The sequence below is a fragment of the Pagrus pagrus genome (assembly GCF_965226575.1).
Source record: "Pagrus pagrus genome assembly, chromosome: 2".
Lineage (NCBI taxonomy): Eukaryota > Metazoa > Chordata > Actinopteri > Spariformes > Sparidae > Pagrus > Pagrus pagrus.
In genome coordinates this window covers 340488-367500 of record NC_140186.1, presented here as the reverse complement: position 1 = coordinate 367500, position 27013 = coordinate 340488, and the positions used below count along the sequence as shown (strand labels likewise).

At 47.5% G+C, this 27013-nt stretch overlaps 3 protein-coding genes across 7 annotated transcripts in view; 1 reads left to right on the top strand and 2 right to left on the bottom strand.

Annotated features, from left to right (window-relative positions):
• LOC311274285 (EGF-containing fibulin-like extracellular matrix protein 1) overlaps positions 1–5807 on the top strand; it is an 8357-nt gene extending 2550 nt beyond the window's left edge. The window contains exons 3-8 of the mRNA XM_084381836.1: positions 129–174; positions 1059–1337; positions 2586–2705; positions 2964–3087; positions 4408–4600; positions 5030–5807. Coding sequence (XP_084237962.1) covers positions 129–174; positions 1059–1337; positions 2586–2705; positions 2964–3087; positions 4408–4600; positions 5030–5191 — 924 coding nt within the window. The 3' untranslated portion in view covers positions 5192–5807. The remainder of the gene's footprint in view (positions 1–128; positions 175–1058; positions 1338–2585; positions 2706–2963; positions 3088–4407; positions 4601–5029) is intronic.
• Positions 5808–7663: 1856 nt separating this feature from the next.
• eif4a3 (eukaryotic translation initiation factor 4A3) lies at positions 7664–15270 on the bottom strand. Its single transcript, XM_084369670.1, has 12 exons — positions 14983–15270; positions 12393–12465; positions 12209–12275; positions 12040–12102; positions 11812–11944; positions 11249–11329; positions 10810–10951; positions 9065–9203; positions 8821–8936; positions 8631–8738; positions 8198–8325; positions 7664–7856 (listed from the first exon to the last, which is right to left on the bottom strand). Exons 1-12 carry the CDS (start codon positions 15134–15136, stop codon positions 7840–7842), a joined length of 1221 nt encoding a protein of 406 aa, XP_084225796.1. The 5' UTR covers positions 15137–15270; the 3' UTR covers positions 7664–7839.
• Positions 15271–18194: 2924 nt separating this feature from the next.
• LOC311264698 (serum response factor-like) lies at positions 18195–26636 on the bottom strand. 5 transcript variants are annotated; one of them, XM_084365785.1, is made up of 8 exons: positions 25713–26576; positions 23428–23697; positions 22856–23057; positions 22033–22197; positions 21283–21390; positions 19595–19765; positions 19350–19429; positions 18195–18963 (listed from the first exon to the last, which is right to left on the bottom strand). In XM_084365785.1, exons 1-8 carry the CDS (start codon positions 26160–26162, stop codon positions 18877–18879), a joined length of 1533 nt encoding a protein of 510 aa, XP_084221911.1. In that variant the 5' UTR covers positions 26163–26576; the 3' UTR covers positions 18195–18876. The 5 variants fall into 5 exon arrangements, with proteins under 5 accessions (XP_084221911.1, XP_084221913.1, XP_084221912.1 ...); XM_084365787.1 differs by lacking the exon at positions 19595–19765 and having other exon boundaries at positions 25713–26584; XM_084365786.1 differs by lacking the exon at positions 22033–22197 and having other exon boundaries at positions 25713–26575.
• Between the last annotated feature and the right edge of the window lie 377 nt (positions 26637–27013).

Below are 27013 nucleotides of genomic sequence, written 5' to 3'. Positions count from 1 at the left end.
GGGGGGGTTAAATATAATAAACTAACATTCTAATATTCAAAATGGTTCCTGGTGATGTTTCCGTTGTGTTTGATCAGTAATGAATCGATCAGTAACTGATGGATCAATAACGTGTTGTTGTCTGACAGTGTACGGAGGGCTACAAGTTCAACGTGGCCGAGCAGGAATGTAAAGGTGAGTGACATCCTGCAGTGTCAGCACATTTCTACAACGCTGATCACTGATGTTAGATCAATGATCAATCAAATATCAGACTGTGATGTCATCAGACTGTGATGTCATCAGAGAGAAGCGTTGTTTGTTTGAGAAACGACAGTGAATGTTGAATGTTTGTCTGATGATGGTTGAACTTTGGTAAACGTTAAGTTTGTCAGATTTGTGAAACGTTGTTTAAATGTTGTTAAGATGTTGTTAAAATGTAATATATTACATATTACTGGTTAACTTCATTTTAAAGTAATATATTCCTGTCTGCGTAGAGTAATACATTACTCATTACACTGCTTTTAAGTTACTTCAGTAACCGCTACAGAGCAGTAGGACTGGTCCTGGACTCAGTCATGACTCAAACAGACCTATAGCTTCTATAATGACACGACGACACAAACGTCTCTTCTTGTTATTTGAGGACTGCATGGTGTGATTCAGGAATATAATTAAAGTGCACTCGGAGGATCGGGCTTCATCATTAGTCTTCATCATTCAGCCCATTTCAGTCACACGAAGACTGAACACAGAACTCGTCGGCCCGGCTGGATTAAACACACACAGCCTTTTGTTGGTGTGGACGGGTTCTTCAAGAAACAACAATGACCGCTTCACTTCGGTCGGTAACAAGGATTGTAACACGTTATGTGAATGTAATATATTCCTGAAATATGATCAGTAACCGGTTATATTGCTCTGTTACCGCTAAAAGAAATATATTACTTTTGTAATGCGTTACTCCGACACTGACTGAGAGTGACACTCAGGTGTCAGGACCTTTAATGGTTGTTGTTAAATGTTGTTAAACGTTTGTTTAATATTGTTAAAAGTTGTTGGACTACATTTCCCAGACATCAACGAGTGTGAGACGTTGCCAGATGCCTGTAAAGGCGGAATGGGTTGCATCAACCTCTATGGTGGCTACTTCTGTCTGCCGCAGAGTGCCCAGATCATCATCGACAACAGAGACGAGGAGCCCGCCGCCACACAAGCGCCCCCTCTGCACCTCATCCCCCTCCCTGCAGTGCCCGCTCACCATGGCAACCACCAGATCACCAGAAACCAGGCCAGGCTGATCTCCGCCCAGTGTCCAATCGGATTCATTGCAGACGAGTTCAACTACTGCACAGGTAACAGACATGAGAGCAGGTGAGCTCCAATCAGAGAGCCCAGATTCACCAGGTTAGGGTCACCTGACCTACTCAGCAAATCAGACACACTAAGCTCAAACTGGATGTAGGAACAGAGCAACTTAAGAGCATCTAGAGCAACAACACAGCAACTTAAGAGCAACAATAGAAGAACTCGAGTTTCTAGAGCAACTCCAGAGGAAGTAACTAGTAGTAGTAACTAAATGGTAAATTAACTGCACAGCAATTTAAGAGTAGGCTAACTACAGACCAGCTACAGAGCAGCTACAGAGAAACTACAGAGCAACTACAGAGCAACTACAGACCAGCTACAGAGCAGCTACAGAGCAACTACAGAGCAACTACAGACCAGCTACAGAGCAACTACAGAGCAGCTACAGACCAGCTACAGAGCAGCTACAGAGAAACTACATAGCAGCTACAGAGAAGCTACAGAGCAGCTACAGAGCAGCTACAGAGAAACTACAGAGCAGCTACAGAGCAGCTACAGAGCAGCTACAGAGAAACTACAGAGCAGCTACAGAGCAGCTACAGAGAAACTACAGAGCAGCTACAGAGCAGCTACAGAGAAACTACAGACCAGCTACAGACCAGCTACAGAGCAACTACAGAGCAACTACAGACCAGCTACAGAGCAGCTACAGAGCAACTACAGACCAGCTACAGAGCAACTACAGAGCAGCTACAGACCAGCTACAGAGCAGCTACAGAGAAACTACAGAGCAGCTACAGAGCAGCTACAGAGAAACTACAGAGCAGCTACAGAGCAGCTACAGAGCAGCTACAGAGAAACTACAGAGCAGCTACAGAGCAGCTACAGAGAAACTACATAGCAGCTACAGAGAAACTACAGAGCAGCTACAGAGCAGCTACAGAGAAACTACAGAGCAGCTACAGAGCAGCTACAGAGCAGCTACAGAGAAACTACAGAGCAGCTACAGAGCAGCTACAGAGCAACTACAGAGCAACTACAGAGAAACTAGGGATGTTTCTTTCTAAAACATTTACCATTAGTTACCAGTTGCTGTCTGTTGGCCTGTTGACAGAAACTGACATTTATAAGAGCAATTAAAGCAACGAACACACACAAACACACAAAAACACAAATCTTATATCTTGATGATATGAAACAAACCTGAAACTTTCATGTCAGTTTACAATGGTGGAGATGAAATACTGTCTGTCTGTCTGTCTGTCTGTCTGTCTGTCTGCCTGTCTGTCTTCCAGATGTGGATGAGTGCCAGCTGTTCTCGGGCCTCTGTCAGTGGCAGTGTGTGAACCAGCCCGGCTCTTTCCGTTGCATCTGTCCTGAAGGTTACCAGCTGCAGGGACCACGTCTGTGCCAAGGTACAGTTAATTCACCACAGTGAGAGTTAAGCTGATGATGCGTTCAGGGACGATCAGAGGTGAGATTAAAGAGTGAACGGCTGCCAACAGCTTGGTAAACACCTATTCTTACATCAGCTGCTGCAAGGTTGATTTGAAGTCTTCCTGAATTCTTTCGTCTTCACAGCTTTAAAGAAATCTTCTGTCCTCCAGCAGCAGAACTAAGCTGCCCAGAACTGGTTTCTGAAGTGATCCTGTTTGTCCTGGTTCTGTTCACAGATATTAACGAGTGCGAAACCGGATCAAACTGCCGTGATGACCAGGTGTGTTGGAACTACTTTGGAGGTTACCGCTGCTATCCCAAAAATCCCTGCCAGGAGCCCTATGTCCAGTCTGGAGAGGGGTGAGACTCACCTGGGCTCCATAGAACACCATAGTAACCACCAGGAACACCATAGTAACCACAATGAACACCATAGTAACCACAATGAACACCATAGTAACCACCAGGAACACCATAGTAACCACAATGAACACCATAGAAACCACAATGAACACCATAGTAACCACAATGAACACAATAGTAACCACCAGGAACACCATAGTAACCAACAGGTATCCATGGTAACCACCAGGAACACCATAGTAACCACAATGAACACAATAGTAACCACCAGGAACACCATAGTAACCACAATGAACGCCATAGTAACCACAATGAACACCATAGTAACCAACAGGAACACCATAGTAACCACCAGGAACACAATAGTAACCACAATGAACATCATAGTAACCAACAGGAACACCATAGTAACCACCAGGAACACAATAGTAACCACAATGAACACCATAGTAACCACCAGGAACACCATAGTAACCACAATGAACACCATAGTAACCACAATGAACACCATAGTAACCACCAGGAACACAATAGTAACCACAATGAACACAATAGTAACCACCAGGAACACCATAGTAACCAACAGGTATCCATGGTAACCACCAGGAACACCATAGTAACCACAATGAACACAATAGTAACCACCAGGAACACCATAGTAACCACAATGAACGCCATAGTAACCACAATGAACACCATAGTAACCAACAGGAACACCATAGTAACCACCAGGAACACAATAGTAACAGCAATGAACACCATAGTAAACACCAGGAACACCATAGTATCCACCAGGAACACCATAGTAACCAACAGGTATCCATGGTAACCACCAGGAACACCATAGTAACCAACAGGAACACCATAGTAACTAACAGGTATCCATGGTAACCACCAGGAAAACCATAGTAACCACCAGGAACACCATGGTAACCAACAGGTATCCATGGTTACTACCAGGAACACCATAGTAACCAACAGGAACACCACAGTAACTAACAGGTATCCATGGTAACCACCAGGAACACCATAGTAACCAACAGGAACACCATAGTAACTAACAGGTATCCATGGTAACCACCAGGAAATGCATAGTAACCACCAGGTACACCATGGTAACCAACAGGTATCCATGGTTACTACCAGGATCACCATAGTAACCAACAGGAACACCACAGTAACTAACAGGTATCCATGGTAACCACCAGGAAAACCATAGTAACCACCACGAAACAACATAGTAACCAACAAGTATCCATGGTAACCACCAGGAACACCATAGTAACATTATCAGTCACTGTGTTGTTGTGTCCTCAGTCGCTGCAGCTGTCAGTCTCTGAGCGCGTGCAGAGGACTTCCTCCCATTATCGTCTATAAGTATATGAGCATCACGTCGGAGCGCTCGGTGCCGGCGGACATCTTCCAGATTCAGGCCACCAGCGTCTTCCCCAACATGCACAACACCTTCAGGATCAAAGTGGGGAACGAGGGGGGGCAGTTCTTCCTCAGGGTGAGTCGGACGCACTCAGTCGAATCTCATCACAGCTCCTGTAACTGAATCTTCACTGTGATGTGATTTGTTCTGATCTCATCCAATTGTGTTTAACCTCTCTTCATTGACACGTCTCATCCAATAACATTCAGTCTGCTCACTGCTCATTTCATCACATCATCTGTACTCGCAGTGTAATCTCACCTAATCTAACCTCAATCTTAATACGTTCTGTCTTTCTTGGTTTGTTTCCTTTTATCTGAAAAAATCTGTGAACTAAATCTACTGGTTTCATGTAATCTCTGTGTGATCTCAGTGGATTATAGATGAATGAGTGTCAGAGACTCAACAGATATTATTGGCTGCTGGAGGAAACTGTCAGTCAATCAGGAGCCACAGTGTGTTACTCTGAACTAGAACAGTAATTATTGGTTGTCCTTGTTGCAGCGGTCCAGTAACGTGAGCGGCATGCTGGTGATGACGCATCCTCTGATTGGTCCCAGAGAGCACATCCTGGACCTGGAGATGGTGACGCAGAACTCAGCTCTCAGTTATCAGTCCAGCTCTGTGCTCCGCCTTACCATCATCGTCGGACCTTACGCCTTCTAAAAGCTCCAGTTTGACATCAGTCTGTTTCCAGGACACTTTCAAGGACTGACGCAGTGAAATCTTTCACTCAGTGGAAGTTTGAGTATCTGTGATGTTCATCTTTAAAAACGGTTTTCTTTTTTGAAGCTGTTGTTATATAAGCCGCAGCAACCAGAGGACACGGAGACGCCTCGCTTACTGGTGATGATGTCATCAGGACCACGTCCAGCCAGTGTCCAGCTCTGCAGGGACGTTACATCACATCCCCCTGCTTCGCCCTTTTCTTCTTCTGCTCCAGCCCAGCGTCTTCGTGTGTCATCGACAGAGAAGCTCACGACTGTCAAAACTCAACTGATCTGAACTTTTGTACAAGTACAAGTACATACTGTGAGTACACAGTGTGGGGTTAAAGTACACAGAGTACACAGTGTGGGGTTAAAGTACACAGAGTACACAGTGTGGGGTTAAAGTGCGCAGAGTACACAGTGTGGGGTTAAAGTACACAAGTACACACTATGGGGTTAAAGTACACAGAGTACACAGTATAGGGTTAAAGTACACAGAGTACACAGTATAGGGTTAAAGTACACGGAGTACACACTGTGGGGTTAAAGTACACAGAGTACACACTGTGGGCTTAAAGTACACAGAGGACACAGTGTTTAAGATTGTTAACAGTGAAAAGTTGAGAATAAAGAGGAAACAATAAGAGAGATCTGTGTCTGTGTGTGTGTGTGTGTGTGTGTAAAAACACTGAGACTGCCTTAATTAGAGTTTCAGCTGATGTCCTGATGGCAGCAGACTCTGGTCAATATACAGTCCTGGTACTGTTAGATCTCACCGCTGCATTTGACACGGTGGACCATAAAGTCTTACTAAACAGACTCAGAAACACCTTTGGGATTACTGGTACTGTTTTGAATTGGTTCAGGTCCTATCTGACTGACAGGAGTTTGTCCTTGTCAATCAGTTATTATCTGACCCGACAGGGCTAGCCTTTGGGGTCCCACAGGGATCAGTCCTCGGCCCTTTTCTCTTTTTGCTTTACATGACCCCTCTTGGACAGATTATCAGTGAGTTCAGTGATGTCTCTTATCATCTATATGCTGATGATGTTCAGCTCTACTGCTCTTTCAAGCAGACTGAGCTGCATAAACTAGACAACCTAATTGCCCTTTTGACTGCCATCAAAGACCTTCTTCAACTGAACTCTGCCAAAACTGAAACACTGATTATTGCCCCAGATAGTGCCATTCCCCCCATAAAGCAGCATTTAGGTCAGTTAGGTCTCTCTGTCCAACCTAGCCTACGTAACCTAGGTGTTGTGTTTGACAAGGACATGTCTTTGGACCACCACTGTAAACAGTTGGTGAAGAACTGCTTCCATCATCTGCAGAATATCGCTAAACTGAGGTCCATGATTTCAAGACCTGAAGTGGAGATGATAATTCATGCCTTTGTTTCATCACGCATTGACTATTGTAATGCTCCTTTTGTGTTTTAACAAAAAGGCTGTAAATCGCCTTCAAACTGTGCAGAACGCAGCTGCAAGGCTCGTAACTGGATCCAAGAAAAGGGATCATATCACCCCAATTTTATATTCCCTACATTGGTTACCAATTCATTTTAGGATTTTAGTACTACTTTTAGAGCCCTCCATGATCAAGCTCCCTCGTACCTCACTGAGCTACTGAGACCCTATTCCCCCTCACGCTCACGAAGGTCATCAGATCAGAAACTCTTGATGGTCCCTGACACTCATTTTAAAACACGAGGCGATTGCTCTTTCCAGGCAGGTGCCCCTTGCCTCTGGAATGCACTACCATTGACCTTACGAGCTCCGAGTCCACTGAAGGCTTTAAGAGAGAACTTAAAACCTTCTTAGACAATCTTTTTAGACAGGCTTTTTACTGATGTTGATGTTTCTGGGGCCCCTGTGAAGCTACCTGAATTTGTGCCGTTGTGTGAAAAGGGCTATATATATTAATTTACTTACTCAGTTACACTGACAGAGTACTTTCACTCTTTCCAAAAAACACTAAAGGTCTTTGAATGCAGTACTTGTGCCTGTAACAGAGTACTTTTACTCTGAAGTATAAGTTCTTTTACTGAAGTGAAACATCTGAATTCTTCTTCCTTCACTGAAGGACAAAACTCCAAACAGCTGCATCCTGTGATGTAATGATACACTGCAGGTTACCAGGCAACACAACAACACTGTGTGTGTGTGTGTTGTTACCCAACCAGCCTCAGTGATCAGATTCAACATCATGTTGTCAGAATGTAAAACACAAACATTAAACTGACCGCTCGCTCTGTGTGTCTGACATCATTCACACAGCGCTCGTAGTCCAAAACATCCCCTGTTGTTTAATTAATCAACAGTTAATCTGTGACAATCTGATTGCTGATCAATAACGCACTGATGAGTTCAATCACACTGAACTGATCATGACTCAGACCACTGAGGCTAAATCAAACTGAAGACACCAATGTGGAACCAAAACAACTTTATTTACAAGAACAAACCTGAGTGAGTTTTTTCACCTCAACAGTCAACTTAGAAACTAAAATTGTAAAAAAAAAAAAAAAAAAAAAAAAAAAACAAAGACAGGAAATAACAGGAAGTAAAAGGGGCGGGGCTCCGGTGTGACGTCAGCCAGGTGACATCAGATCAGATCGGCCACTGCAGAGAGGAAACAGGAACATGTCAGTGTGGCAGCAGCTAATCACAGCAGCACTGCCTGGCTAACACTGGCTAGCTACTTACTGTACGTTAGCTCACACTTGCTAATCTGTTAGCTTGTCAGATCCAGGTAATGAACTCAGTCCTGTTTGGTGACGCAGCTGTGCGCTGCTCTCTGCTCGACTACTTTCTGTGCATCAGTTTGTTTGTTGTTTGTTGTAAAACTCTAAACCAACAGTTTGTCTCTTCTGCTGTGATATCAGAGGAGGAAGTAGCACTCAGCCTTGCTCTGATCGACTGTGTCTGTAGAAGCAGTAAGCGTGTGATTGGTTGACTCGTACCGTTCATTGGCATCTCGTCGATCTGGGTGGAGTAGTACTGCTCGATGTCCCGCAGGATTCTGATGTCATCGTTCTTCACAAAGTTGATGGCCACGCCCTTACGACCATAACGACCAGACCGACCAATCCTGGAGGAGGACAGAGGTCACGTCAGATCATTACAGGCAACAGCAGGAAGCACTACACCCGTTTGATTTATTAGATCAGTCGGCAGTGAGACACCCCTGCTGGATGTAATCAGCACCTACAGCACCAACTGTTCTGACCACGCCCCCTAACACATGCCCCGCCCTTCAAGTACACATCAAAGTGCAGTCTATAACTTTAATGTTACCATCATGTTTCCTTCTGAACTGAGACGTGTGAACCAAACGTAGAAGTATATGTTGACAACAGGCAGTCTGAGGACTAGTTTGTGTGGAGGGATACGGACCTGTGGATGTAGAGCTCTCTGTTGTTGGGCAGGTCGTAGTTGATGATCAGTGAAACTTGAGGAACATCCAAACCTCGAGCCCAAACATCCGTCGAGATCAACACACGACTGTAACACACAAAACACACATGAACCAACACAACAACTCATTAAGGACTCAGGTCCTGGTCCGGTTCAGGTGCTGGTTTACCTGGCTCCTGATCTGAACTCCTTCATGATGGACTCTCTCTCTTTCTGAGGCATGTCTCCGTGCATTGATGACACCGTGAAGTTGGCCTCCCTCATCTTCTCTGTCAGCCAGTCCACCTGAACACGCACATACGTACATATATACACACACATATATATATAAACACACACACACACACACACACCTTTCAGTATAAAGCAGGCCTCTCATATTGTGTGTGCGACTGTGTGTGCGCGCATCTGACCTTCCTCTTGGTGTTGCAGAAGATGACGGCCTGTGTGATGGTCAGAGTGTCGTACAAATCACACAGAGTGTCAAACTTCCACTCCTCTCTCTCCACGGCAACGAAGAACTGCTTTATCCCCTCCAGAGTCAACTCATCACTGAAGGCCAGAGACATCCACACAGACCGAGAGAGAGAGGGGGACAGAGAGAGAGGGGGACAGAGAGAGAGAGGGAGACAGAGAGAGAGGGGGACAGACATCCACACAGACAGAGAGAGAGAGGGGGACAGAGAGAGAGAGGGGGGGACAGAGAGAGAGAGGGGGACAGACATCCACACAGACAGAGAGAGAGGGGGACAGACGGAGAGAGAGGGGGACAGAGAGAGAGAGAGGGGGACAGAGAGAGAGAGAGAGGGGGACAGACATCCACACAGACCGAGAGAGAGAGGGGGACAGAGAGAGAGGGGGACAGAGAGAGAGAGGGAGACAGAGAGAGAGGGGGACAGACATCCACACAGACAGAGAGAGAGAGGGGGACAGAGAGAGAGAGGGGGGGACAGAGAGAGAGAGGGGGACAGACATCCACACAGACAGAGAGAGAGGGGGACAGACGGAGAGAGAGGGGGACAGAGAGAGAGAGAGGGGGACAGAGAGAGAGAGAGAGGGGGACAGACATCCACACAGACCGAGAGAGAGAGGGGGACAGAGAGAGAGGGGGACAGAGAGAGAGAGGGAGACAGAGAGAGAGGGGGACAGACATCCACACAGACAGAGAGAGAGAGGGGGACAGAGAGAGAGAGGGGGGGACAGAGAGAGAGAGGGGGACAGACATCCACACAGACAGAGAGAGAGGGGGACAGACGGAGAGAGAGGGGGACAGAGAGAGAGAGAGAGAGAGGGGGACAGAGAGAGAGAGAGAGGGGGACAGACATCCACACAGACCGAGAGAGAGAGGGGGACAGAGAGAGAGGGGGACAGAGAGAGAGAGGGAGACAGAGAGAGAGGGGGACAGACATCCACACAGACAGAGAGAGAGAGGGGGACAGAGAGAGAGAGGGGGGGACAGACATCCACACAGACAGAGAGAGAGGGGGACAGACGGAGAGAGAGGGGGACAGAGAGAGAGAGAGGGGGACAGAGAGAGAGAGAGAGAGAGGGGGACAGAGAGAGAGAGAGAGAGGGGGACAGAGAGAGAGGGGGACAGACATCCACACAGACCGAGAGAGAGGGGGACAGAGAGAGAGAGAGGGGGACAGAGAGAGAGGGGGACAGACATCCACACAGACAGAGAGAGAGGGGGACAGAGAGAGAGAGAGAGAGGGGGACAGAGAGAGAGAGAGGGGGACAGAGAGAGAGGGGGACAGAGAGAGAGGGGGACAGACATCCACACAGACAGAGAGAGAGAGAGGGGGACAGAGAGAGAGAGAGAGAGGGGGACAGAGAGAGAGGGGGACAGACATCCACACAGACCGAGAGAGAGGGGGACCGAGAGAGAGGGGGACAGACATCCACACAGACCGAGAGAGAGGGGGACAGAGAGAGAGGGGGAGGAGAGAGAGAGAGAGAGAGGGAGAGGTTCAGTTTCTAAAGAACAGTTAGATGCTGAAGATGTTTTATATCTCCACGTGATCTTCCTGAGTGTTGTCTAGGTGTTGCTTAAGTGTTGTCTGGGTGTTGCTTAAGTGTTGTTTAAGTGTTGTCTGGGTGTTGTTTAAGTGTTGTCTGGGTGTTATTTAAGTGTTGTCTGGGTGGTGTCTGGACCGACCGTTTGACCAGGATGCGGATCGGGTCGGTCATGAACTTGTTGGTCATCTCCAGGATCTCATGAGGCAGCGTGGCGCTGATCAGAACCACCTGAGTGGCCGGAGGCAGGTAACGGTACACATCATAGATCTGCTCCTTAAAACCTGAACACAGACACAACCATGAGCCAACAGACACACTAACAAACAGAACCCTGCATCTATCTTATCACCTGGTTTAAGGCCTCTCTGCACCAAACTCCATTCACTTTTTAACAGATTTTAGACATTGAGTGAACCAACAAACCTGTGTGAGACAAGCTGTAATCTTGTTCAGCTTGTGTTCACAGTATTTTGTCCACACAGCGGTTACGCCTCCACCGAGATGTTGGACAGAGACATCACAGACTTATCAAGGTATGTCTGTCTGCAGGTGACACACCTGCACATGCTCAGTCTCACCTTTGTTGAGCATCTCGTCAGCTTCGTCCAGAACCAACATCTTGATGGCTCGTGTCCTCAGACTCCTGCGACGAATCATATCTGCAGTAAAACAACAGACAAACCAACGTCAGCTTCCTATTGGATGCCTGAGTCAGAGGCCAACCAATCAGCAGTTAGAACAGAGACAGGCAACTGAGTGTCTTTGGGAAACTGGACGACGGATTTCCATGAAACCAGCTGAGCAGTCAGCTCCATCGGATACTCAGATTTTCTTTATTTTAGAAACGTCTGCTGCTAAAATGATCCAGAACAAAGTTCTGACTGAAAACAGGTCCACATGAAGACTTCAGAGCGACGCTCAGAACAAGAGCAGAACAAAGTTCACCGATCCAAAACACATCTGGTTATTTTACATCAAACTGTGTCGACTCGTCACATTATGACTAATGACAATAATCTGATGATCTGTGGCATATTGACGACGATGGACTGGTTAGTGATTTGTTGTGCAGTGAGTGAGTGTGTGTGTGTGTGTGTGTGTGTGTGTGGCGTCTCCTGCTGCTGGCGCTGTGTAAACTCACCAAACACTCGTCCGGGCGTCCCAGCCACCACGTGCTGGCCGTAGTCCAGCTTCCTGATGTCCTCGCCCACGTTGGTGCCTCCAATGCAGGCGTGACACTGGACGTTCATGTAGTCTCCCAGAGCCAGCAGCACCTGCACACAAAGGGAACAGACAGCCAATCAGAACACAGAACATCTCATCGCCGCTAACAGATGATTGGCTGAGTGTGATGGTGTGGGCGGGCTACCTTCTGAATCTGTCCAGCAAGCTCTCTGGTTGGAGCGAGGATCAGGGCCTGCGTCTCCCTCACCTGCAGACAGGAAACACAATGTCGCCATCACAGTCTGTCCACCAACCAACAACATGTTGTTGACATGTTTATAATTTATCAACAAGGTCCTGAAAGTTCCTCTGACCTGGATGTCGAGACACTGCAGCACCGACACACAGAAGGTGGCCGTCTTTCCTGTTCCAGACTGAGACCTGAACACATCAGAGACCAGCTGTTAGAGGACATCACAGGCCATATAGAGACAGACAGTCCTGAGACCAGCTGTTAGAGGACATCACAGGTCATATAGAGACAGACAGAGGTCTTACTGGGCGATGACGTCTCTGCCTTTGATGATCTGTTTGATGGCTCTCTGCTGGATGGCCGATGGCTTCTCAAAACCTGAAACGGACAACAAACATCTGGTAACAGCTGGACTGTCAGGGACATAGAGGACAGGATGGTCAATCTCCCAGGACGTGTTGAGTCCAGGTGATTAACATGTTGGGGTTGATGTGGACTCAGTCATTACATAACAAATAGGGCTGCTCGATTATGGAAAAAATCATAATCACGATTATTTTGGTCAGTACTGACATCACCATTATTTAAAGGATTATTTTTGAGTTTGGAAACATGATGCATATATTCAGCATTTCTCTCTAAGGAATACACAAAATGTTCAAATCGAAACTAATGTACCAATATGTATCCAACTGTTCTGCAATTTCTATAAAACATTTAATGAATAAAATAAATATACTTAGAAAACCAAACAGACAAACGACAGGGTGCATATCTTTAGCTGAAAAGTATCCAATGGCAGCTGCTATTTTCTTGTGCCTGTCCGAATTTGGCGGATAAGGAGTCACATTATACAGTGTGTCTGAGATCGATGTCTGACTGCGTTGATGTCGTGGGGGTTGTGGCCTTGTCTTTGCGAGGGGGGAAATTTCACTGCGCATCTGATGCGCCTCTGGAGGTAGTATCAGAGGTAGTATCAGAGGTAGTATCAGAGACGCAGTATTGGCAAACCGAACCAGTGTGAACGGATAAGCCGGTGACGGGGAGCGAGGGCGTTGGTCTGATGGTGTTCACTGTGTGATAACTGTACAGGTCCTTCACTCCACAAAATATAGACAAAGGTCCCACAAAGCAGCGTTACAGGACCAAACAACAGTAACGTGGTACGTTTTTTCCCCAGTAAATTAGTTTGAAGATCGTTTGATCCAAAAATCAAAATCACGATCAAAATTTGATTAATTGCACAGCCCTAATAACATCACAGACAGAGACCATCAGAGTCACACACACACACACACACACACACACACACACACACACACACACACACACAGTGATGAACACAGAAGCCCTTTTCACACAGACAGTCTGCATTATCTCCACAGTGGTGGTTCGCCAATTCTCCGCCTTTGTTTGTTCACACAGAAACGAGCAGCTCCGGCGTAAAGACGCATCGGTAATTCAAAAAAGGTGTGACAGTAAACGTCATGGTGATGACGTGTGTTTTTTTCTACGCGTTTCCCCGGTGTCCTCTTGTTAATCTAAACATGTACCCTCTGACTGTTTATAATCATATGATGCTGTTATAATGTGTTGTGATGAGATCCTGACCCACCAAACATCCTGGAAAGTGGCAAAGTTACGTTTTTCTCTAAATTACATAATTACATAATCTCCATCAGTCAACAGGACGCTGTCCGACTGTCACTGCGGGGAGGGAGGCGGTTTTCTGGGGGAAAGTTACCTGAAGTCTCAGTCAGGAGTGCTGACCGTCACCATGACAACAGTAACTACAACAGTGAAGGAGACAAAGACATGGTGAGTTAAAGTTTTTTGCCAGGGACAGACGCTGTTTTTCGGGCAGAAATGTGATGAAGAGTCGGTAGGACAGACCGGATGACAGACAGGAGGACAGATGGGATGACAGACAGGAGGACAGATGGGAGGACAGACAGGATGACAGACCGGAGGACAGACAGGATGACAGACCGGAGGACAGACAGGATGACAGACAGGAGGACAGATGGGAGGACAGAGGCTTCTGCAGTAATTTTTCCTCATATAAGACACAACCAGTTACCACGTTACTGTTGTTTGGTCCTGTAGCGCTGCTTTGTGGGACATTTCTCTTTATTTTGTTGAGTGAAGGACCTGTTCAGTTATCAGACAGTGAACACCATCACACCGCCAGCTCATCCATTCACACTGGTTCGGTTCGCCAATGTTGCACCTCTGACTCTACCTCCACCACTAGCCCCATATCTGACTGTCTGTTAGTAATCTAAATAAATTACTGAGGATCGAGTAACACCACCCGAACTCCTCGTCACATTTTTGTCAATTTAACGTATTTTGTATTTACTACTTTCGAAACATGACCAGTACCAGTACCAATCATATTGTACAATGTAGTCACCACCTCGGCTCTCCTCCGGTGTGAACAGCCGCTCACTGCCGGTAATAATAATCAGTACAGTGGAGCTGTTCGCCGCCTGCTGCAGGACAACCACAGACACCCAGTTGACCCAGCAGAGACCAGAGTTCAGCCCAACACACTGCGGCTCGGTTCTGTGTGTTGGACCAGCAGACAGACTTCGGTCGTGTTTCACTTCACACTCAACAACACGATCAGAAACATTTCGGCGGTAAACTGCGCAGCTGCAGAGCTGGGACGGCTAATGTGGATGCTAACATGCTCACAAGCCGTTAAACAATAACAAAACACCGCTTTTAAAGTGAATGATGCGCATCTGCACTTAAATTATACTGTCATTAACCAAATGTATCTATTTTACTGAACCAGACTACTAAATAAAAACACGGGGATGACCATAACGTTAGCTTTAACATCCTGAGCTAGCGCTCCCCTCGAGGCCCCGCAGATCCCCGGCCTACCGTAAGCGTAGATGCCGCGGAGCAAGTCCTCCCGGAGTCCCATGGTGTCGAAGGTGGGGGTGACATCCACCTCCTCGCTGGTCTCAAACTCCACCTTGGTCATGTCCTCCTCCCTCAGGAGCCTCTTCCTGCTCGTCGCCCCGGCAGCAGCCATCTCTCTGTCAGGGTTTATTTCAACTAAAACTCACCGAGAATCCGGTAAAACTCCTGCTAACTGCTAACTGCTAACACGGGGAAAGAAAGACCACCGCACGTGTCGCGCCAATGACGTCTTCTGGAAGCGACGGGTACATGACGTCACGTCCGTGAAGACACGTCACATCCGTGAAGAACACGGACTTAATGAAGTATTTAAGAATGTGTGCGTATAAACGATATATATATTTAGTTTAGAGAAGTAAAAACCTTCATTTAATAAAATCTGAGTTGTTGAAGGAGAATCAGACAAAGAAGTGTTGATTTAAAAGAGCTGAAGAACCTGACAGAGAAACACACTGTTCACTTCACCTTATTGTGTTAATAACACGAGAGGTCAAAGGTCAAACCAACTGCAGTTTGAAAAAATACAGCTGAATTTATAAAATAATTCTCAGGTGTGTTCAGAGTGACAAGGTGCTGCAGGTCCAACAGAGTCCACATCAGATCACCAGACTGAATCCAGATCAGAGTCTATGGCTGTGTCCAAATTCAGTGGCTGCAGCCTTCGCGGTCCACGAGGGCCGGGTCCTTTGGACAGGTGTTTGAAGGCCTCGTCCACCGTTGTTAAAGACGGTCTAGCCTTCGGAGTATTTCCTGGTTGCCTCACCAGATGTTCCCGCCCCTTACCCTTACGTCACGATTGTGAATGAAGAGATGCATTAAAGTCTGTTTTGGTTCGAATCTATCAAACGTGTACATTTATTTGTGTGTGTACAAAAATTAACGACAAAATGTGTCAAATCTAAATTGAATCATTAACATTACAAAATAAACATTAACCCATTGGTGAATAACAACTATATTTACCATAGCATCACCAGCGTCACGTGTTTTAACTGAAAGTTAACATCTGGAGGTTTTGAAGTTTAACATATCTGGCGTTGGATGTTTACATGAAAAACCGAGTATAAACCCATTACTTAAATTTGAATGTCATGTCTGCGCCACTTGATGTCGCCATTTTCTCTTGCTTCCTCTTCTGTTTCGGGACTGAGCAGCGGCGCGCAAAGGATCTTGGGATATAGCAGGCCGCGAAGGATAGTAGCGATGCGTCCTCCGAAAAGAGGGAAGGCCAGGCTGCATTTGTGGGCTGCGTTTGGAGGAGCCTCTGAATTGGGACAGCCTTCGCGCAGCGTTGTGACGTAATTTGCCTTCAAATGCACTTCGTGGGCTGCAGCCCCTGAATTTGGACACAGCCTATGTGTGTCTCCTGGTGACTGAATCATTAACACATCAGTTCTCAGATGTCCAAGTGTCCTTAAACACACCAACGTTAAACCAGCTCAACCCTCCACACTGACTGTACGGTGTGGACTTCACATCCTGATGTTCACGGCAGAGACCAGCGACACCTCGACACCAGTCCCGACTTCGACACCAGTTCCCTGACCTCGACACCAGTCCCCTGACCTCGACACCAGTTCCCTGACCTCGACACCAGTCCCCTGACCTCGACCACAGTCCCCTGACCTCGACACCAGTCCCCTGACCTCGACCACAGTCCCCTGACCTCGACACCAGTCCCCTGACCTCGACACCAGTCCCGACTTCGACACCAGTTCCCTGACCTCGACACCAGTCCCCTGACCTCGACACCAGTTCCCTGACCTCGACACCAGTCCCCTGACCTCGACCACAGTCCCCTGACCTCGACACCAGTCCCCTGACCTCGACCACAGTCCCCTGACCTCGACACCAGTCCCCTGACCTCGACCAGTCCCCTGACCTCGACACCAGTCCCCTGACCTCGACCAGTCCCCTGACCTTGACCAGTCCCCTGACCTCGACCACAGTCCCCTGACCTCGACAGGTCCCCTGACCTCGACACCAGTCCCCTGACCTCGACCGGTCCCCTGACCTCGACACCAGTCCCCTGACCTCGACCAGTCCCCTGACCTCGACACCAGTCCCCTGACTTTGACTCCAGTTCCCTGACCTCGACCACAGTCCCCTGACCTCGACACCAGTCCCCTGACTTTGACTCCAGTTCCCTGACCTCGACCACAGTCCCCTGACCTTGACAGGTCCCCTGACCTCGACACCAGTCCCCTGACCTCGACCAGTCCCCTGACCTCGACACCAGTCCCCTGACCTCGACCACAGTCCCCTGACCTTGACAGGTCCCCTGACCTCGACACCAGTCCCCTGACCTCGACCAGTCCCCTGACCTCGACCACAGTCCCCTGACCTCGACCAGTCCCCTGACCTCGACACCAGTCCCCTGACCTCGACCAGTCACCTGACTGACAGGTTTACATATGTGTACTCATACTGCAGTATGTGTACTTCAGTGTATTGCAGTACACCCATGTACACTGATACTGCAGTATACTGAACGTTGTCTGTTATTATGTGTCTTCAGATGGACTACATGCTTCCTGAGAACTGTGCTGAGTTTCAGTCTGCAGGCTGACGGAGCACGAGGGTGGAGTAAAGGTGGGCTGCAGCTTTTGGGTGAACTGTTCCTTTAAGAGGCTGGGTGACTCAACGGTTTTGTTTTTTAAAGTCATAAAATGAAACAAACACAAACACAGATACATTCACAGGACCAATACTATTAACACGTGTGTGTGTGTGTGTGTGTGTGTAGTGCGTGATACCTGTTCAGACTGACATCATCACTACACCTGAGCATCAGTCTGATGACATCATCGTCTCTGTTTGAGATTTTCAGCATTTAAAGCGAAAATTAAATAATTTCTTGTGTTTGTGAACGTTTGACACAAAATGAACTCAAAACATTCCAACTTTGTTCTGGAGCCTTCAGACGTTTCTGACCCGTGTTGTTGTTGTTGTTGTTGTTGTTGGTTAGTTGACTGCATCATCACAACAGTTTGTGGCCCAATCCCATCGGCCCCTGAGCCGTCAGAGTCCCCGCCTGCTGTCAGCTGCGAGGTGCTGGTGAGCTGACAGCACCGTGACGTTTCACTTCACTGTGGAGGTTTGGGACTTTTTATTTACAGTTTAAGATGTTTAATAATCGAAGCAGGAAGCAGGAACATGTTGAGTCAGAGTTAAAAAGTTTCATACTGTTTTATTGTTGAACAAACGGAGTGATTTCAGTACACAATCAGTTCTGTAGAAAACGTCACGTTTGGTCGTGACTTAGAAAATGAACGCTTATCAATAAAAAATGTTGCATAAAGAATCAGGAGAGCGTCCGGATCATCGCTGTGACCCAGCTTTTAACGTCAAAACGCTATGAACTGTGGGTATTTAGGCAGAAGTGCAGCCTGACAGAAAGTGTCCATTAAAAGGCTTAAATGTCCTCCAGAGAGCCCTCGTGGACTGAACGATGGGACAGTGGGACAGTCCTCCAGGACTTCAAGTCTCAAAGTCTGAGAGAGAGAGAGAGTGAGAGAGAGAGAGAGAGACAGAGAGAGAGAGAGAGTGCGAGAGAGAGACAGAGAGAGAGAGAGAGAGAGAGAGACAGAGAGAGACAGAGAGAGAGAGAGAGAGAGAGAGTGTGAGAGAGAGAGAGAGAGACAGAGAGAGAGAGAGAGTGCGAGAGAGAGACAGAGAGAGAGAGAGAGAGAGAGAGACAGAGAGAGACAGAGAGAGAGAGAGAGAGAGAGAGAGAGAGAGTGTGTGAGATGTGGATGTTGGGATTGGGCCTTTGATGACATCCAGAGGAGATCCAGCTGTGTGTGTGTGTGTGTGTGTGTGTGTGTGTGTGTGTGTGTGTGTGAAAGACAGTCAGTCGTCTTTTGATTGGTGGACGTCCAGACTGACGACCTGCAGCTCTGTCAAGTTGCTGCTGCTGTTCTGCTGACTGATGACCATCTGAACAACAGACACAACAACATCAAGTCAGCCGACCAGCACTGACACGACTGTAGTATTATCAGCAGTATCTGTAGTATTATCAGCAGTATCTGTAGTATTATCAGCAGTATCAGCAGTATCATCAGCAGTATCTGTAGTATTATCAGCAGTATCAATAGTATTATCAGCAGTATCTGTAGTATTATCAGCAGTATCAATAGTATTATCAGCAGTATCAATAGTATTATCAGCAGTATCTGTAGTATTATCAGCAGTATCAGCAGTATCATCAGCAGTATCTGTAGTATTATCAGCAGTATCAATAGTATTATCAGCAGTATCAGTAGTACTATCAGCAGTATCAGTAGTACTATCAGCAGTATCAGTAGTACTAGTACAGGTACCGGGTGGAGTTGGACTGCAGAAACCGGGATCTGAGCAGTGACTGGAGGAAGAGACGTGAGGAAGACCTGCGGAAGAGAACCTGGAAGACATGAGACAGAACTGTTACACAACAACAACAACAACAACAACAACAACAACAACAACAACAACACCACCACCACCACCACCACCAACAACAACAACAACAACATGTGGGCTGCCTGCATCAGCTGCTGGTTGCTGTAACCACAGAAACAGGGTGTACCTGGGTCATGTGACTGGGCGTGGCCTGTCGGGGGGAAGGTGTTGAGGACAGTGAGGCTGCCGTCGCTGAGCGAGGGCGTCGGTGCGGCGTACATTACTGTGTGACCGCCGGGGTACATCATGTGACCGGCCACTGAGGAGGAGGAGGAGCTGATGGAGGCAGGAAGACTGGCTGCAGAGAGACATCACAGTGATCCAATCAGAACACTTTCAGCTCCGCGTTGCATTCAGGGACCGCACCAATAACCATGTGAACCACGGCTGCAGCACACAGTGAAGTATTCACTGATACGCTCTCCGTCACGCAGCGGCTCCCTGTGGCTTTGACGTTTTACATGAAAATGAATAATATTTTTATCATCGTCACCTTTAATTCCCCCCCGGGGATTAATAAAGTATTCTGATTCTGATTCAGGCCGACAGTGACTCTTCTTCTTCTTCTTCAGCCTACACACAATCGTATCTGTTCTATCCAGCTGTGATTAACTGAATGATAATATAATAATAATGTTAATATCACTGTGTTTCACAGTAAAGCCGGAGGGCTGATCGCTGTCTGTGGCTGAGGATAACAAAGAAGGATTAACCCACTGAAATGGACTAAAGTAACGTTTAAACTGTCCTGTGGTTTTTTAATTTATTTTTTACTTTTACTGTTTTTATATCTAGGCTGTTTTATTTATTATCAAATGAGGCTATTTTTTATTTTGTACATTTTCACAGACACAGGGAGGACTGGAGTGGGTCTGCTACATCGTTCTGTATTGCTACTCTATTTCTATTAATTGTAGGCGAGTTCTCTTTTTTTCATAAATGCACCAACACAAGTTGAAGTACCTTACGCTGTAAGCATCAGCAGCCCACTGCAGAGTTCATGTAAAAATATAAATTCATGCTCATTTAGGCCTTTGAACAATCTTTCTAGGCTGCGTCACCTTCATTATAAGAGACGAGTATGTTTTGCGGCTCCAGACGAGGGATGGGCTGAGCCCCGCTCTAAGCCTCTAACCTAAGCCGACGATAAAGCACTTTAATTTACTGAAAACTGTTAAAATGCTGATGACTTGTTGGTCTGAAACAAACAGAGAGAAGACGATCTGCTTCATCGTCACGTCACACAGCTGACCTTCATCAGATCACTCTGTCACACTGATCACTGAGATTATTGATTTGATGTATTTATTCATGCAGCTCTTATTTGGCCTGAATGTCTTCACACACTGTGTTTTATTGTAAACTTGTGACATTAACCTCAACTGCTTCAGAAGTAAAGTCACGTGTTGATGTTTAAAGTGATCAGCTGTAGATATGATCACATCAACTGTCACGGCCTCCTCCTCATCCCCAACGCAGCACACCACAGCTGAGGTCCACCAGCAGGTGGCAGCACTGAGTTCATCGTTCCTCTCTCCACTCTCACTGAGGTCGTCACTTCAGACGTGTCTGATGAGAAGTGGTACAGGTGAGATAGAGGCTGAACCGTGTGACAGATGCAGGTGAGCGTGGAGAGTAAAGTGGAACATCAGCCAGCTGTTCCATCAGGTCAGACCTAGCCTCACGGAGGCTCCTTCATAATAAAAGCATGTCACCACCCTCACATTAAAACACTTTTATTGTGAAGTGCATACAGGAAGTGATGAGCATCAATGCCAGCTGACAGCTGCTGAGGAGGCGGAGCTATGTTCTTACCTGTGGAGGAGGCGGGGTTGTGTATATCTGAGCTGCTCTGATTGGTGGAAGTCTGATGACTGCTGGTCTGCACCTGGAAGGTCTGCAGCTGCTGAGAGACTCCGCCTCCTGATGACATCATCAAGTATCATCAATGTTCATGTGCAAACAGCAGGACAGCTCTGTTTACCTTTCTTAAAAACAGTGTCGACCAGTCACATTTTGGCATTCGTTGTGATGGATGGAGGAGGAATCTGACTTCACTCAGGTGTGTCCACACGTGAAACAGGTGGAGCTGTTGACCACAGAGAGATTCACCTGTTGGCCAGCATGTGATCAACACCTCCTTCACCCTCACTGTTACCTGCCCGTCTGCTCACCTGCAGCTCACCTGAAGCTCAATTCAGCTTAATTAATAATAATTAATAATAATAATTATTTAATACGATGAATTGACCGAAGCGTTTCTGTAGAGTTATAATAACGTTCTAAACAACAAAGGAATCTGAATGTTTGTTTGTCCCAGTTTGATAAACCGTAAACATCAGTCTGTTGTTAGGTTACAGCTGTTGACACAAATAATCAATCATCAATCATTTTCTAACTCTGAGATCAGAAATGTCCAGTTGCTCTGTTCAGTTCTGATCTCAGCGTCTGACGTCAGCTCACACCAGGCTGGTATCTGTAAGGTTCTGTAAGCAGCCGAGGACACACACACACACACACACACACACACACTCAGGTGGGTGGTGGGCGTGGCTGCGTGCTGACCTGACAGTGACACGGTGGCAGGGAGGCGGAGCAGCGTGGTGGGCTGTGTGGGCGGAGCGTGCAGCGTGGAGGCGGGGCTGGGGGCCACGGGGCCCTGGATGGCCAGAGGCTGGCCCTGCAGCTGGCTGAGGGGGATGGTGTGTGTTCCGGGGGGCAGCGAGGCACCTGCGGACAGGTGAGGGAAGGGGCGGAGCCACAGACCGGTGAGCTGCTAACAGACTGAACACAAGCTGAGAGCTGATTTTACACCACATGATGTTTGAGGAGTGTCACCTTTCTCCTTTTTATCCGTCACATCTGGATCAGTGAAGATCAACAGATGTTGGTTTTACGTCCTGACAAAGATATTTTACGACAACAGCTCGACTTTATCCTGCTGTCTTTTGACTAGTTCAAATAATATTCACCAAAAATAAACAACAAATGTCAAATCTGTCCAGAGTGAACCCTCCTCACAAACAAGTCAATAAAGGATCTCTGAAAAAGAAAATAAACTAACATGATCGACACTGTCAGAGTTTCCTCTGGTACCAGTCAGCTGATCGTCTCCATCACACGGGAAAAGAGTCGAGAAGTGACGCAGCAGTCCAATCAGTTTCTGATTCAGAATAGAAATGGTGACACCCCTGGACAAAAGTATGTGGACAGCTGAACATGACGTCACTGTGACATCCTGTTAACAATGCTAACGAGCTGTCATTGTAATGAAATCAGTCATGGATCCTGAGGATCAGTTTGAGTCCAGCTGTGATGTGAAGCAGAGCAGACATGACCAGTCGATGACAGACAGACAAACAGGTGAGAGGAAGCTGTTCCCTCCTACCTGACATCAAGGTGAAGCCACCAGGAAGTACGACACCAGCTGATGTCTTCAGCACCGTCCCGTTGGTGGAGGAGGGCTGCCAGGAGGGGGCGCTGGTCTGAACCTGCATGGACACTGAGGTGGAGGAGGAGGAGGAGGAGGAAGGGGTGGACTGTGTGGTGCCAGGCAGGTTGGACATGGTGAATGCTGGTTTGAGGAGATCCTGGGACACAGACAGGTACAACAACTCAGTGGCAAATCACCATCAACTTCTCCTAATGTCAACTAGAGGCTGCTGTGATCAAACTCTGGACAGGAAGTGAAGTGAAGTCCAAGTGATGACTGGAACACCTGATCTGGTCTGAATTAGGACCAGCAGAGTAAGGCTGGATCGGGTCAACAACTTCCTGTCTTGTGGTCTGAAATTCATTAGGCTCGTTCGAGATGAGCCAGTCCGGCGCAGAATCGTCAGCAGCGATCGCCCCACAATGTATGCTGGTTAGATTTGTGTGACCCTGACCCGAGACACTACTACTGTGTCTAGTAGTTACAGGTCCATGATAGATACCAATACTGTCTGAAGGTGGCGTTACCTTGGCGACCTCGGGGCAGCCGTCGGCCTCAGACACCTGGTAGGTGAGGTCAGTCTCCTCAAAGCCCGTGGCGCTCATCCTCTGGTCGGAGGAAGGGTCTGAGCGAGGCGGCGAGTCCGGAGAGTTGAGGCATGTCTGGATGAGAGCTTTGCCCGTCTCGGACGTGATCATCGGCTGCAGCTTCCTGGTGGCGAACGTGTACACGTGACCTGTCTCACTGGCGACCAGCAGCAGCACCTGAGTACCGGTCAGAGTGGACAGCTCGTACGCCTGCAGGAGGAAGAGGAGGCTGATGGAGGCTCTCACACACACAGACATAGGTACCTGAGCAGGTAAACATGCTGACAGCATGTTGACAGAAATACTTTGAGACAGCTCATTGGTCAGCTCTACACCAACGGTGTCCAAACTACGGCCCGCGGGCCACGTGTGGCCGCCAGTCAGTATTCATGATGATATTTGATGTGATGGTGACTAGGGCTGCATGATTAATCGTTAAAAAACCGCGATCTCGATTCACACACACACGCGATGTCATTTCTACACGCCGCGATTCTGAAGCATTTTATATGTCGAGCTGCATCATAAACAAATGCTCCTATTTCCTACCGGATTTATCCAAGCGCCCCCAAACGCAGCACTGCCGCCGCCTCCTCCCTCAGCCTATGGTAAAGCGTCTTTACAACACGTGATTCAGTGGAGGAAGCCCGGCTGCAGTTGAGTGTTTGGAAAGAGTGAGCGAGAGTTAAAGCGCAGGAAAGTCTGCGGTCAGGAGGGTTGAATGGATGGCGACGAAAACCCAAGTGGTAGTGGCGAGAGTCACCCACCCACCCGAACCGACCTCGTTCCCAAAAAAGGTTCGCATTCGGTGGTGTGGAAGTATTTTGGATTTAAGCCAGACGATGACGAACAGTGTGAGGTGCATTGTAAAGTGTGTTTTGCCGTCGTTGCAGCACCGCACGGCAACACCACAAATCTCTACAATCACCTTAAACGTCACCACAAAGTACAGCATGATGAAGCCGTACAAGGCAAGAAACACACACAGGTGTCAATAACCGGAACCTTGTACAATGCAACGCCATACCCACCAAACTCCAGTAGACATAAGGAGATCACAGCAGCTGTCGCATATCACCTAGCCAAAGATATGGCCCCAATAAACACTGTACAACGTGAGGGATGTTGGAAGATGATAAACACTCTGGACCAACGGTCCTCGATGCCCTCCCACAGCTACTTTTCAAACGTTGCGCTCCCTGACATGTACAATAAGCAGCGCGAGGCAGAATTGCAGGAAATCGATCATTTTTCCGCTAAGTCTGATTTATGGTCCAGTCGGATCATGGAGCCGTATTTGAGCCTGACGGTTCATTTTATAGCGCCTGATTTCACTCCTTTATAAAGTCACAACAACAAAAACAATAATGAACTGTATTGTATTTGTATCACCACAACACAAATTATGGTAATAATAATAATAATAATTTTAAAAAGGCTAATAAGTTGATGAGGTGTTAAGTCCATTTTTAAAAAGATTTTCCTTGTAGAGATACAATGAAAGATTCAACAGTCGAGTTCAGTTCTGAAGTGCTGTGTTCAGGGCCATATGCTCTCAGTTCTAAGGAAATCAGACTGATGTGCATATGATGATAAGGGGAAGTTGTTATCAGCCGCATGTCTCAATTTTATTTTTTTTACTTTTGTAAAAATAATTTCTCTTCCAATGACAGAACTGCTACGATGCCTCTGCCAAAGCAATGTTTTTTTGTTTTGTTAAAGTTCATCAGTGCAAGAAACATTTTGTGAAAAAAATCGTGCCAGAGAATCGTGATGTCAATTCTAAGCAAAAAAATCGTGATTCACATTTTTTCCAGAATCGTGCAGCTCTAATGGTGACTGAACACACCTCAGGATCAATAACAACATGAAGGATGGTTCACAGGTGTGCTGCCGTCAGTCGGAGTAAAACGATGAGGTGAGATACTTCAGTACTCAGTTAATTACATCCAGTATGAAGGAGAACATCTCAGCAGACACACCGTCCAGGTGACAGCTGACACACACACGTCTGATCAATAATAAAATCAATAATCAGGCTGATCAACGATCAGGCTAATCAATAATCAGGCTAATCAATAATCAGGCTGATCTACGATCAGGCTGATCAATAATCAGGCTAATCAATAATCAGGCTAATCGACGATCAGGCTGATCAATCAAACCTCCAGTTCTGTCTCCCTCCTAACACTGACGTCATCAGACCTGTTACCTGTCCAGCTCACCTTCTTCATGATGCCGGTCTTCCTCTTGCTGAACGTCGTGTATCTCCGCAGCTTGTTGTCGATGAACTCCATCTTGATCTTCACTCTTCCTCTGGTTTTCTTGCCGGGTTTGGCTCCTGGCACCCCGGGGCTGACCCCGCCGTAACCCCCGCTCAGCCCTTCGGAGGAGGCCGCGGACTGATGCCCGACCTCCCTCTCGCTCCTCTCCCGCTTCACGCCTCTCCTGTCCCCGCCTGAACCCGCCGTGTCTTCATCGTCCCCGGAGTCAGAGTCCTGGTCGGAGCCGCTGTAGACCACCTCGGTGCTGTAGTCTCTGTCGTCAAACTGGCCTCTGTCGGTGTCTGTGTCCGGTGCCGCCGTGTTCACGGAGAGGCTGCTGAGCCCGGCTCCGTTACCCGCACGCCCGGCTCCGGTTCTGGTGCCCATTCCGGCTCCGCTCGCCGCCAGCATTCCCCGCTGGACTCGCCCCCCTCCCTCCCCCGAACCAAGGACTGAACACCTCCTCCTCCCGGCGGTCCGGAGCTGCTGTGGTAGCGGCGTAAACACCAGCAGAGCCCCGGGGTCGGAGTTCCCGGGCGGAGTGAGCTTACAGGACAACCCGCTGCACGACTAGCTAGCAGCTAGGAAACGGCTGCAGTTAGCAGCAGTTAGCGGTTACTTTAGCAACAAGTAGACCGCCAGGAAACTCCGTGAATCACCGAGAGCAGCCGGAGCACCGCGGAGGGACACCAGCTCAGGGCTTCCGCCATTTAATGTGCTGCGGCTGATTAAACACAAGTTAAAGTTGTGTTTACATCACAGCGACGCCCCGCCCACACACACACACACACACACACACACACACACACACACACACAGCTCCACATAAGGATGTGACGAGCAGCGCCCGGATGTCCGTCCGCTGTGCAATATAGATCGTCATACAGTCCGCACGCACTCTATAAAACACCGCGCAGTTAATTAAAGACATCATATTAATGAGTTCCACATATTAATGAGTTCCACATGATTAATTATAGAAGAGGAGAGAAGTTAACGGAGGCGGTGCGGAGTGATACCAAAAGACGACGTGTTGTTCGGACAGCAGCGGAACTACTTTCCTCCATATAAAGAAAGGTGTCTCCTTTTATGGCGCTGCCGCTCCTTATATGGTCAATCCTCTGCTCACAGTGAAAACTGCAGACACGTTCAGAGAAGAAGAAGAAGATGAAGAAGTAGTAGAAGAGGAAGAAGTGGAAGAAGAAGAAATAAATGAAGAAGAAGAAGTTTGTTCCTGCTGTCAGAGCTCAGAAGTCATAAGA